Below are 14,392 nucleotides of genomic sequence, written 5' to 3' on the forward strand. Positions count from 1 at the left end.
ATTACTGTCATGGGAAATGTCTGTTAACCAAAAAATGAAGGCATTTCAAAAAACCTCAATCTTTCTTTTTTTTTTTTTTTTGGTTAATATGAAATTCCTAATGTTTATTATGAGAAATTTAAATTAGAATTAAGTTTCCAGTAGAATGAAATCAGTTTTATGGGAAGAACTGTGGCAATCGAGTTATCAAAGATGTACAGAAAATGTATATAYATTTTTCAGGATAATATATGTATTCCTCTGCCTTCTGTCTGTTAGTACTTAAAAAATAACTTGGTTGTGTCAGCCCAAATGAGAAACTTAACTCCATCATACTGGAAGTAAAATTTCTAAATATTTAGAATGATAAAATATTTGGAAGAAGCTTTTTGGAATTTGAGTGGCTCTGTGGTAGGGCAGCACTCCCGTGAGTTTGTGGTGAATTTCTAAAGCAGAAGTTCCAAAGACCTGTGTGCTTTGAAAAGGCTTATTGAATGGTGAGAGCTACTATTYTTGTACTTCCCCCTCTCTTTCTTCCCTAAGTCACCCATACCAGAGCTAGGGAGAAAAGGTGTYTCTGTCCTTTCAAGAAATGTATGTCTCTTTTGTATTGTTTTGCATCTGAGAAGGTTCCATTGTTTTTCTTGTAACTTCTGCTCTTGTAATATCACTTGACTGATAATGAGACGACAGTTCAAATAATGTAAACAAATGATGAACAAAACCATGCTAACACCATTGCTTTCGAAGAAAGAAAACATAAGAAATTATGAAAAACTTTTTGAACTGATCTTGAGGGAGGATTCTAAGGTGTAAATTGACTTGAAGATGAAGATTTAAGCCYCTATGTTCTGTATGTTGTAGCCCTTACTCTTGAACTCAGGATTTGGAAAGAAAGAGTTAAAGAATAAATTGGGAATTTACTTGGGAATTTCCATCGTAAGTTACTGACTTCATGACCAGAACATTGAAACAACTTCAAGAAATGGAGACTGGGGGGGGGGGGGGGGGGGGGGGTGGTGGGGAATGCCACAGGTAAAAGAGTAGCAGAAATAATTATCCTAAGAAAAGAAGCAACTTGAAGGGAAATATAGTCAACAGGATAACAAGGCTGAGAGCAGGTGGAAAGCAGGGCACCAAAATTTGGGCTTTGCTGAGGGAGAGAGASCATGAGAAGGTGGTTTGTTTTTTGCTCAGCTTAGTGGAGCTCTGCCGAAACAAGCTTCTGCRGGTGTGCTCAGCTCTTACAGTGCAGATATTCATTCTGAGTGAAAAAATGGCAAAATAGAGGATTGGCAAGATGTACAATGACCTTTGCTCTGTCCTATTCTTTTTTGCCTCTAAAAATTTCCCAAACAATCTTAACACAAAAATCTTCTCACCATTCTACCAGCTGATGGTTTGAACCAGCATCTTATAGCAGGACTGTAACTTTATTACTTCTTTGTTTAACAGCTGAAGAAATAGTAAAATCTCTGAGCAGTTTAACAGAGTGAGTGTCTAGTTTTTAATTTTTAACATTTTCTCTTTTAGAAAGCCTTTTAGTGCTCAATTCTTTACTGACACTCTCCCTTGTCAGTCTTGTGCTTAAAGTAGTTAAGGAAAGCAAGTGACATATTTAAATTTTAAGTCCCTGTGCTCTAAAACTGCTATGCATAATGAGCTTAATATGCTCCATGAAAATGCATGCAACACCTAATTTAAAAGGGGTGTTTAAATGGATGACCACAGGAAAAGATAGGGGTGTTAGAATTGAGGCTTTGGTACTTAAATTGCCTCCCTTTGGCACACAGGCAGAAATCACAAAATCTGTCAAAGAGGAGGAATGGAAAAAATAAATAAAGCAAAGGAACTGAAAAAGGGACAAAACAGAAATCAAGAATGCCAAAATAAGCAACAGCAAAAATAGACTTCTAAAATTGCAACAAATTTATATGAGAAAGCTTTCAAGAAAGACTTCAATAACTGGAAAAAAATTGCAGAAACCGTTTCATGAAAAGTACCTAGAAAACAGGGGATGCTTACTTAATTTGGAATAAATGTGCCAAAAGTAAGTACAGCATCCTTTCTCTGCCAGGGTAACACTTCCACCAGGTGCTCTACCATGGAGCTGCTTCCCAGACTAAAGGGCCCTCTCCTGACAAGAAGGTGCACCGKGTCACACAGCTGTTTGTGAAGAGAATTTTCAAAAAGTAGAAAAATCATAGTAACCTACATCTTTAACATTGCCAATGCATGGTTGTATGCTGTATTTGAAATTTCGTTACTATTGTCATAGTTCCTTTCTTAGGTGTAGAATTATTCAGAGTACATGAGAATGATGCCAATGTTCATTGGTATTCAACTCTCCAGGAGAGCTCTCTTCTGTGAATACTTAAAATGCATTATTGCTGGTACCTTAACTCATCTGTCACATGGTGAATGCAGATGCTAATGAACTGGATAATGTTAATATTAAGGAATAGATTAGTGAGTAGATTTCAAAATAAAATTTATATGGCTAGAAATCCTCTACACCAAGTTAGTTGCTGTCATTTTCTAAAATACTATTCATTGCAGAGGAGAGATCAATTTTAAAACATTAGTAAGTATTTAATTACATTTACCAAACTACAGTTCTCTTCCCATTACTGCTTTTTTTGCTCCACTTGCCCTTTGTTGTCTTCATTGGTCTTTGATTTCTGCTTAGAGCATTTCTTTTAATTTGTGTGCTGGTACAAATTGCATTGCTACACCATGTAAATACAAATATACTTGCTTATATCTTCTCCTGAAAAAGGACCCCAGAGAACTGAAGTAATTTCCCATAAGCCAAACAATTTAACTTAAACTTTTTTCCTTCTCTGTTTCAGAGTCAAGTTAATCAGTTTACATCTGTCTGTGACAATGCCTCAAATGCACTCCAGCCAGTTGGATGCATCTCCCATCACAAGGGGAGAGGTTTGACTGGCTGGAGTCCATGCTCCAGAAATGTAAGGATTTATTCCTCTTTTAAGGAGTTTGTCCCTGAGTTGATAAATTTGTGACAGGTACAATAATTGCAAAGCCAGAAAARTACAGTGCACCTCCAGATAGTTTTTCTAGAATAGCATTTTCTGACTGGAATGCCATGGATTGACCACCAGTGAAAGCAAAACTATTCCACATGTATCTTAATRTACACCACTTAGCATTCAGTGTCATCTGTTATATCCAGACAGGTCAGATACCGTGTCTGGTTCTTGGGAACATTGATAGGAAGGTCTGTGCATGTGTCCACAAATCTGAGGAGTTCTTAGACAAAAACCTCTGAAAACGGGTTGTGTCTGGTACCAGTGAAACACAAATGGAGATGCAGGAATGGATTAGTACATTTTGGATGGTTCATTTTAAAGATGTATACTTAGGGCAGCCTGTAGTATTTCATTTGCATCTGTTAAATTCTCAGTTCCTAAAAGTATTTACTTCTGTTACATGACTGTATTGGGGAATGCCGTGCATGTATAAAATAACACTGATGTAAATTCTTCTCTCTTTGAACATGCTTTCTGGAAATTAAGGTTAAGCTGTTTTGTCTACGTGAATATTTGTAAATGTTTAGCATTTTTAATTAAAAGACTTTTCTCTGCTTGAACATGTGGTATGCAAATTGAGGCCTGGGTGGTCGACTGCCTTGGGGAAAAGGGATCCTTAGTCTGCATTGTTAAAAACCAAGAACTTTCATTTCAGGGCTTCATGCCTTGCTGCTTTAGTCAGGGGAAGGTGATGAGAAAGTGCAGTGGTGTCTAGTCTTTTCTGAGCTTGAGGTAATGGGGAAGAATAGGCCAAAAAGGAAAGTGAGAAAATGCTCTTTGGAGACACCTATTTCTGCTCTGTATCTGCTCACCCTCACTTGCAGGATTGTGTGCCGCCTTTGTGCATAATTTCAATTTCTCCTCAGTGACCTTTACCTGGGRCAAATACTGCAGTTTGGTCTCTGAGGATGCTGCATCCCATGGGACTCTTTGATGGGGAAGGCATCACAAAAGGTTGTGTTCAACCTAAGCTTGAAGCCCTTTTTTGAGCATAAGGCTCATGAATTCTTCTGTGTCTTCCTCAGCTTTTATGAGGTTGTAAGAAATAGAGTATGTGGATTGAATTACTGTCAGGAGAAAAGCTTGATGATGTCTGCTTGAACTAAAAGAGACAATGCATTACTCTATTACCATAACAAGAGGATTCACTAGCTATACCCATTCTCCCTCAAGAGAGGAACTAGCATCCTACTGGAGCAGAGATTTTCTCTTTAAATTCAGTTAACATCGGTTATAGTTCTGAATTGCCCACTGCATTACTCCACTGCTCTGTACAACACAAGAGAGGAAATTAAAAAATAGCCAGCAAGGAAAAAAACCTTACTGGAGCTAAAAAGCAGTGAGCAGTGTGAAAGATTTTATTTTCTGGTGTCTAAAYATAGAGTAATATGAATATGATAAAACACGTACTGTATGTACTGCTTTTGAAAGAATAATTTGTATTTGATGGAGAAAACTACAATTAAATCAGCCTTCTCCTGAATGTTCTGTCTGTCATTTTCTTTAGTCAGTAGAAACCTGCCTTTCTGGTTTATGAAGCCACAGTGCTAACACCTTGTAAAGCAAGACGTTATGACTCATTGAAACAATTCTTTGTTCTCTCTTGAAAGCATTGCTGATGATATTTACTTGGGTTTACCCCTAAGAATGCAATCCTTTTGCAAGTCTGAGCTTARTGCAAGGGGAGGTTATGTAATGTTTGCAATGCCATATAATGGGAATGTAATCCTGTTAAAGTCTTTGATAGTTTGGTTTTTTAGCTTTGCTGAATTTTGCTGCAATTTTATCAGGGGAAATAAGTTTCTCTTTGTTTGCAAAACTTTGTACAAATGTGGCAAAAATGTGTTTCAGGTCTGAACAGCAGCCACGAAGGGATTCATCAGCAAAACTGATTTCTTGACTCAATTTGAAGATGCAAATTACTTGCATGAAAACCTGAAATCATGTGGCTTAAAGGGAGAACCTCAATTGAAAATGAGGCTGCTGTGGTTTTGCCAAGGGGTCAGTGTTTTACCTGGACAGTGCTTCTCAGTGCTGGGAATGTTAAGGAAGGCAGGAATATTCTCAGTGCTGGGAATATTAAGGAGGTTAGAAGGGTGTGAGGATAGGTCCTGGCTCATGTCCTGGCTGCTCCCTTGCAAAGCACTTCTTTGTGCTCATGCAGGCTTTGCTGAAAGATGTGAAGGGGATTGGCAAAGAGGGCTGTGGAGGCTACAACACTTGGTCTGTTTTGGCTGAGGGTAAGCAAAGCGCTCYACATCTTGCTGCTTCAGAGGTGGTGAGCCCCCAGCTGCTGTCAGCTGGATGGTTTTGCTCAGCCTTTCCTCACTGCCAGACCACCTGTTTCTGCAGGACTCGCAATTCCTGAAGTGTTAAGTGAGCTGCTTCAAGAGAGAGTAAATTAACAGGCATTTATGTTTTCTCTCTGCCTAGCAGCAAAAGCAAAAAGCAGTTAAAAAGCCTTTTATCTCTGAAAGGAAAGAAAGGACGCTTTAATTTCAACCAAACCAAGCCTGAAATATGCATGTTTCTTGGGGATAACACACCAGCTTTGGTGCCCATGGGAGGAAAGCTGTCCCAAAAACTCTTTTTGTGCAGTCCTCAGCTGAATGAAGCAGAAGACTTCCAGCCAAGAAGGGTAACTATGTTCTAAACTGGTGCAGAGTCATGTGAGTTAAACTCCTGCAAGGCTTAAGCTCCCAGGATTATGTACTATTATTGTAAGATGCCTGAATGGGAAACTGACGGCTTCATCTTTGTGKCTCAATCAATATTTCTCAGTGCTGTTAATAAAACCAGCTGATTCTGTGAATAATGTTACTGGTCAGGCAAAGAGTGGAGAGCTCATTGAAAGCAAACACATTTGAGCTTGACACAATCACAGAAACTGAGCAAGGTTTGGTGGGGCATAGCTGTGGAGCAGGCAACCCTCTTTATAACTTCTGCAAGAGTTTGTTGACCTCACTGTGGCTGCCATGTCAAAAGCCATTGACTCTGAGTGGCTGCTGGTGGAGATCCTATTGTCTGAAATGTTCTCCTGATGTTTTGTGTCCAGCTGGAAGTGTTGCCATCATTGACCTGCGTGGGTTATTTGGAGTCAGAGCTGCTTGTTCATTTTGAGATATGTAAACAATGATATATGATTTTGTGTCTGGTCCTAGAGATGTCTCTCCAGTCCTAGATTCCCAAGAGGCTGTGTGCTGTTTAGATGCTAATGRAAACAGTTACAATGGTCAAGGGAATTTGCCTTATATGAGACAAGTCATATAACATGCCAGTTGGAATCARTGTCACAGAACCTGCCATCAGGATCATCAAGTCCAACATATGAATGACGAGATAACAGTCATGAATGGGATGCCTCCTCCTCTTCTTTTGAGCAACATATTCGAAAATAAAACGAGCAAGGACAATTACTGCTTCGGTCTTAAATCCCTGCTGCCTAGTAATCAAACCTGTATCTTTAGTATTTTTAAGGTGTGCTTGGTTTTGTTCTGGTTTTTTTTTTTTGCTGTAGTGCTCTTGATAGTCACTCTACAGCTTGTCTTGCCTTGTTCTGTTCAGTTTCTTTTTGATGAATCTGATGGCAAAATCCTTRTATTGCTCTGCTTTATCCAACTTGATGAATTGAAATATAGTGAATCTCTGCTTACCTTAGTCATGTTTTTTGATTACGCCCTGTTTTTTGGCTGATCATGAAATCTCACTGTTCACACTGAGGAGATGTGTAATTGCAGTTGCTTGATGTAAACAACCAGTATGATGGGTTTAGACAAAGAGAACCTTTCCAGTTCACATCCTGTTTTTTAGCAAATACATAGTAAATCTGATTAATAGCATGGATATGAAATTTCCAGCCTATCAGAGATGTTTATGTTGTTATTGCTTGCTTAATGTGTGAGTGGCGACCTAAAATTGTTGTAKTGTCCCTGCTTGTGAGATTAGATACGAATTCTGACCAAATGCATTTGCTGAAAAAAAMCCCCTAGATCTTCACTGTTGTGATGTGATTGGTACTTCACCAGCAAAGTTAAATAAAATGATTTTTAAAATTTTAAATTTTACAGGACAGGTCTGTACTGGAAGGGTGAGTTTGATTTTAAATCAGTATTATTTGCCTTTCGAATTTTGAAATTACTTGTTCACAGGCTAGAAAGTGAAACAGCACAAACAAGATCTCACAGCTTCCACTTTCTGTTTCTTTTTTCTCTGATGATTTTATTACAATCTAGTAGCCTATAAAATATGAAGCAGCTTAGCAAAACCTAATGATGAGTTATGTCCATATTTTCTTGTGGAATTTAGGACTGTAGTAGTCAAAGGCTCTTAGGGGGGATCATTCTGTGTAATTATTCTCCATCTTCCTTGTCTGTTTGTTGTTGTCTGCCAGGCGAACCGACAAATATGAGGCATTCAGGTGGAAGTGAGTTTTTTATAGAGCATTCTCAACAGTACAGTGTTGTTTGCAATATTGTCCCCAGCATTGTTTGCAAATACTGTCGTAGGCATTTAAYGAAGTGCTATTCAAGGAAACAATGGGATTATTTCAATTCAGGCTGTTGGACTGCTCCCCCTATCAAAAATATTTTGCAAGAAAACGAATAAAACCTAACCTTCTTCACACAGATTAGTAACAGAGAAGCTAATGATGTATAATTCGGGTCTTAAGGGCARTTTTGCCTCCTGATCTCTATTGTTAGAGTTTGAGTGACAGGTCTGTACTGGTAGGGGGAGTTTGATTTTAAAAATGCTATGTTCACCAGAACTGTGATTTTTTTGTTTGTTTGCTTGTTTATTTGTTTTTCATTTGGTATCGTGTAACTACTAACTTGCCAGATACCTAATAGTATTTTAGAAAATTGCTGTTTGAACATGTAAAATATTTTCATCCGTATTGCTGAAATTTTTGTTAAAGGCACTGGGAACTGCCTTTTTTTTTTTTTTTTTTTTTTTTTTTTTACCCAGACAAAGCTAATTGAATGCATGAATGCCACTGCACATAGCTGACAAAGGCAGAGCATCTTTGTGAATAGGCTCTGTAAATTCTTTCCCACAGAAGTCAACGAAGGGGTCGGTTGTCCTGGGCTACGTATTTCGTCACTTAAACCTGGTGGAAATAGATTACTTTGGACTGCGCTACTGTGACCGAAGTCATCAAACGGTGAGTAAGAGACACGGTAGATTGGATTTGCCATGTATAAAATTCACCCTGTTGTGCTGTTTGCCTGTGAAGCCTGAGATTGTCATACTTTCCCTAACTTTCACTGTTTCCTGGCTCAGGTTTCCAGTCACAGTTTYTTTTGTTTGTTTGCAATAATAGCCATTAACATCTTAGATAGGAACAGAACCACATGCTAAATGTTGTTGAAAGCTAAATGAAGTAAGTACAAATGGTAAAAAACTATTTAATGGAAGTAGGATTGATTTTTTTTTTCTCTTTAATGCTGTCCTCAAGCCAGTGCTTGGTGCTCTGTGCTGCTCAGCCTCGCTTGGCCCTGCAGTGCCTGGGAACAGCGTCCCTGGGTGCATCACAGCCTGCTGTGCTTGCAACACTGACTGAAATCCTGTTTCAGGGTGTGCTGGGCAATGCCATTTTCACTCTGCCTGAACCATCTCCATGTCCCTGAGCCTGAGCTCTCTCTCTTTTTCCACTGGGAGATGACATTCCTAAAGAGACAAAGGGGGATGGAAGCCAGGCTGGGATGTTTTAGCCAAGGCAGGCAGTGGCTTGGAGCAGCGCTCCAAAGGGTTGTGCAGGATTGCTGCAGGCAGAGGTGAGGAGCAGGGCATGCTCAGCAAGAGGAAGCAGTGCTGTATTCACAGTGTGGTCTTCACTTTACTTTAAAATATTGAAGGGAATAATGCCTGGCCTTAAATTAAGTCAAGCTGATATGCTTTTGAAACCAATGTTTTGTGATGACAGTCCTGTTTCATCTAAATATAGTAATAACCTGTTGAATTGATAATTTATTGAATTGGCTAAATATTTGCCAATTTTTTCTGTTAACCAGAAGTTGATCATGTAAAGACTGAATTCAGAGCAGTGTTAAGCAGCTTACTGGTTGCTACTGCGACCCACCGACTGCCCCACTCATATCTGAATTTCTCTAGTCCAGGCATTCATGAATTCAGTTCCTTAATAACTTTCTAACCAAGTTTCATTCCATGAAGATGAAAGTCAGATTCAGCTGTGCTCTAGATTGTKAAAAATATGTGTTTTTGATTTCCTGAAAAATTTGAGGTGTGAATGAAGAGCAGGTAGGTATTTTTTTTTTGCTCTTAAAAGTGCTTTCCTTTTTCCTGTGGCTGCAAATTAAATAGGAATGGCTGTTCCTGGGAATATTTCCAGAGGCATACACAGGGTGTATTTAGTGGTGTAGGTGATGTTATGCATATAAGAGAGGATTGCATCTCTATTGTGAAAGGGATACRTAAAAGAACATTTTAGGGCACATCCTTTTGTTCTCTTTCTCTCATGTGGTACTCCAGTGGTGTAAATTTAATGTTGGCTTTAGTCTTCATCCTCTGGCCAGCCCAAGGTCAGGGACCCACTGTGATTCTTGATTTTCCCACGGATTAGGAAGGTGTTTATGCCCCTTCTGTCATTCCCCTGCTCTTGCACCAACCCCGGGCAAGTCCTGTGGATACAGGATCTCAATTCTGTGCCCCCTATGGAGAGCACCTGCCCTGCAGATGCTGCCACAGTGAGTGGCCAAGTGTGTGCTGCTGCCTTTACATCTSGGCTATTTTGCACCCAAATATTGTRAAAAAGTCTCTTCCTTTTATTGTCTATGTAAGGATAATGAAAAGTTGATGCTCTTTAATTGATAAAGTTCTTAAATGAGTCAAAAAGTTCTACTGTGTATAATTTTATGTGTTTTATGTTGTATGGGTTTATGTCACTGGCTTGCTATTRTTTGTGAAATCTTGTAAACTCCTAAGAATGAACAATATAATGGCAAGTTTTCACACAACAAACAACACTTTGTGCTTTAGCTGTAAACATATATTTAATTTGATGCTGACTATGGCTAAAACTCTCTGGGCTGTTGTGGGAATTAGGCCTGTAATGGCTGGCAAGGAGCCTAGATTTGAATTTTGGATTGACCACAGCAGATTTCCTAAGGGAAGAAGAAAAAGGTTACCTTGCTAACTAGTTTTAAAATCATGGTCCTGATTTAGTCACAGAGGGAGAAAAGAGTTTGGGGGTTGGGCTACCTATTAAAACATTGCTTGTGGTGGGGAAAAATTTGTTATTTGTGCGGTCAGGTTCTTTTGTCACATTATGTATTTCACTGTATGATGAATAAAGCGGGTAGACAAAACTACCTATTTTAAAGAACACAAACCAGTCACAAAAGAAACATTTTTCTTATTAAGGGTTTGAAAGGGCTTGTTTAGTTATTTTCCCCATTACTTCTGCGTGCCTCAGCACTTCCAGGTGGTCTTTTAAGCTCTGTGTTGGTGAGCTGCCTCTTATGTGGGTGGTATCATAATTATTTTGGTACAACCAGTAGGGCTCTAATGAGTGAACAAGGTTTCACTGTGCTGTGTGGCATATATGGATGTGTTAAATGTATTAAAATGGTCTCCTCCTGAACAGGAAACACACTAATTATCCTGTGAGAAGGGATGGGTGCAGCAAACAGATTTACTGAACCCCAGTGGTGCTGGCAGGACCACGAACAGTAGGATAAAGCATAAATTGGATGACCCTATCTCTCGGGTGGTCATCTCTAAGGTTTGGTCATGTTACACAAATTTCACTTTAATGATGTTCCAGGTTTCCCCAAACTCTACACACTAAAAGGACAATGTTCAGTTGGAAAAATCAAGCTCTGGAAGATTACAAGTTGCTGCCAGAATACCATGAGCTGTATCTATTTAGTGCTCTGAACGAGACAGGATTCCAAAGGAGCAACAAAATGTATCTTCTAATAATTAAAATACAGCATTTAATAAAGAATTAAAACTTCTGTGATAGAAAACCACACCCCAGTGAGCAGATGGGTTTCAGCTAATGTTGTGAATTGTCAGTAATATAATTGAACCTCTTAGTGCCTTTCTTGACAAATTCCATAGTGCTTCTTTTACATGGGTACTAGAGTACCTTTATTTGTGGTGCAAATTCTTTAAAGGAAATACAAATTTTCCTTGAGGCTGCTGAATTGCTTCATGTGCTTCATCATCTGCCCTTTGCCTGAGCCTTCTGCGTTGCTACAGAGACTGCTGGCACCCAAATTAGTCTGAGCTGACACCAGATRTAGTCCCCATGATTCTCAGTGTGGATAGTCAGCTGGGTCTTGCTGAAGGGGACATTTGTTTGTTCTTACCTGCCAGGACTTCATGTTCCATCTAGTATTTTCAGGTGAGACGCGATCACCAGAACATGCGTAGCAGAAGCTGAGGGTGGCTTAGGAAACTCTGTCCAGTGTCACAGAATCACTGAATTGATTGGTTTGGAAGGGACAGGTGGGGATCACCCAGTCCGACCTCTGCTAAGGCAGAATCACCTGGAGCAGATGACACTGGAACACATCCAGCGGGGGTTTGGGATGTCTCCTGAGGGGCAGCCTCTGCRCMCTCCCTGGGCAACTGTTCCAGTGCTCTGCCACCCTCATGGAAAAGGATGTTGAGACAGATCTTCTTGTGCTTTAGTTTATGGCCTTTGCTCTTTGTCCTGTCACAAAAGAAAGTCTGGCACCATCCTTCCGGCACCCAGCTTGTAAATATTTATTTGTATTGATGAGATCCCCTCTGGGTCTCTCCCCCATCCTAACCAGGCCCAGCTCCCACCTCTCCTCATAAGAGAGATGTCCCAGATCCCTCACCATTTCTGTTATCCTTTGCTCAAGGACCTCTCCAGCAGCTCCTTGTCTAAGGCTCACTAGGAAGCCCAGAACTGGACAAAGTTTTCCAGATGGGGCCTCTCTTGGGCTGAGCAGAGGGGCAGGATGCCCTCCCTGGACCTGCTGGCCCCACTCCTTCTCTTACAGTCTCTCATGGTTTTAAGAAATGGGGAAAACAGTAACTCAGACTTCTCCAGGTACTGGGTGAGCTGGTGCTGGGAGGGCTCTCCTGCCACTCTCACTGCTGCTCCTAGGTGTTCTCCACATCATCCCTTTGCTTTTATGGCTTTTACTGCCTTTATGGCTCCTTCTAGGGTCTGTAGGGTAGTCAAGATAGGCATTGTTCTGGAAGGAGGCCAGTATTTTCTTGAGGCCCACAAAAGGCAGAATGGAAATAGCAATTTTAACACATGATGTGTCGGGAAAAGCTGAGCAGAATTTGATGTGGGAAGGGACACTTCTGAAGCCCAAGGGCATTCCCTTGTCAAATCCCAAAAGACTCATGCTATATACAAAAAAATTGTACAGCCGGCTGTGATGCAAATATTCTTCTTTTCTTATCCGACAGTGCTAATCTGAGCTATTATAATCAGAAGGTACAACATACTTAGGGCTCTAAGAGGAGAAATACAAATACAGAAAGACAGGTCAAGATACTCACTGATACTACACCATGACTCCACCCTGCAGTGTTGGTGTGTTTTTTGTCCCCTGCTATGAGGGAGCTCTGTTTGAGCACACAAACCTGAGTACAAACCTGAGAAATAATAAATTAGAAATAGGAGATTTGCATTGGTTAGGACTATTGAAAATGATTGTTTCTTTCCCATTTCTTCCATAAATGCCATAAATAGCAGATAGGGAGGAAGCCCATGGCAATACAGAGATTTAATATCATACAATGTTGAGCATATTGTGTTCTCAGAAAAAAAGATCTCAGAAAAACTGTCGAATTGTACTTTGCTTGTGTTTTGGTGAATGGATTTTAGTTCCTTTTATGGATTTTACATTTGTCCCCAAGCATGGTGTACTAAATTATCTAGGGAGAAAGAGAATTGCTGTGTGTGTTAAAATAGATGGCACAGCCAGTGAAATGACATGGAGACTGACAGTGTTGAGTGGAAACAAGAGATTTTAGAAGAATATTAATAGGTTGAAAGAACAGAGACAAAGGCGATGGTCAGGTGAGTTACAGGTAGCAAGAATAAACTTCTGTGCAGCTGGATCAGTACAGTGATGATATGATTATATATATAATCATATATATATATATGTATTATATATATGTATTCTAATGGTGAAGACAGAAACATTAAATACATATTTATATGTAGGAATTGCCTGAAAATTTGTTCTTATGTAGTAGGGACATTGAATTCAGCAGGTTGAGGTTCTTTGCACTGAACATTTGCAGTGTCACTGACACGGTGATTCCAATTGTTAGTGTTGTCTTAGGTTGCATGAAAATCTCAGTAATTTCAGATTATAATTGAAAAATTATGCATTTTCTCTTCTAATTTGTGTTTTTTCTGATTGTAAATGTGAACAAAATCTGACACGTGTGGCATGATGGGTACAACTTCGTAAGGATCTAATTAAGACAGTCCAACATTTAGTTTGAAGCTGATAGATTTTTCTACACTGGACACTTCATTGATTGTTACCACAGCAAACATTTCAACCAAGTTAATATTTTGTTTCAAGCAGGTTAATGGAATTTGACCCAAGTTTAACCCTATGCAGATACAAAAAAGTATTAGGATTACAGGTTTGTGGTAAAATGTTTGCTGGCACTTAAAAGGGCTAAATCTGAAACACTGCATGGAGCTTGGATAGATGCTGCTTACGTGTCCAGCTTGTATAGGAGCCAGATTTGTAGAAGTACAAGGGAAGAAGAGAACATTTATTATTTGTGCTGTACTTTAAAAATGCCCTTTTTTAAAAAAATGAAATTCCTACCTAAAATTTAAAAAGACAGTTATTTTCTTTAATAACATTGTTACTTTTAAATGAGTCTTAGTAAATAAAATAATTATTAAGGTGATACTGCATGTGATTGTAAGGAAGAAATAATAAATTAGAAATAGGAAATTTGCATTGGTTAGGACTATTGAAAATGATTGTTTCTTTCCCATTTCTTCCATAAATGCCATAAATGCTAAACACTCCGCCATAAATGTTAAACACTCCTTTTAGATGCACAAAATACATCCCCTGCGGTTCAGTGGGTGGGTGCTGGGTCCCCATCTCTCTACAGCAGTGGTGATACAGGTGGGGAGGCTCTGGGGAGTGTCACGGTGGCTGCCAGGAGATGAAAAGAGCGAAGGCGGCATGTCGGAGCTGCTTTGGCATTCACAGCTCTGGGGTTTGTTGTCAGCAACTGCTGTGCAAGTGCAGAGGATTAATAAGACACTGATTTTTTTTTTTTTTTTTTTTTTTTTTTTTTTTTTTTTTTTTTTTTTTTTTTTTTTTTTTTCCTAACAGCTTGGAAGTGTAACTACACCCAACAAA

The 14,392-nt window shown here is 39.4% G+C and overlaps 1 protein-coding gene across 3 annotated transcripts in view; it reads left to right on the forward strand.

Annotated features, from left to right (window-relative positions):
- Positions 1-14,392, forward strand: part of EPB41L4A (erythrocyte membrane protein band 4.1 like 4A) — a 116,302-nt gene that overhangs the window by 39,132 nt on the left and 62,778 nt on the right. For all 3 annotated transcript variants that reach the window (XM_057367508.1, XM_057367507.1, XM_057367506.1), the window contains exon 2: positions 8,089-8,193. In XM_057367508.1, coding sequence (XP_057223491.1) covers positions 8,089-8,193 — 105 coding nt within the window. The remainder of the gene's footprint in view (positions 1-8,088; positions 8,194-14,392) is intronic.

The sequence above is a fragment of the Malurus melanocephalus genome, unplaced genomic scaffold (genome assembly GCF_030028575.1).
Source record: "Malurus melanocephalus ecotype Western Australia unplaced genomic scaffold, MMel_1.1 scaffold_80, whole genome shotgun sequence".
Taxonomy (NCBI): domain Eukaryota; kingdom Metazoa; phylum Chordata; class Aves; order Passeriformes; family Maluridae; genus Malurus; species Malurus melanocephalus.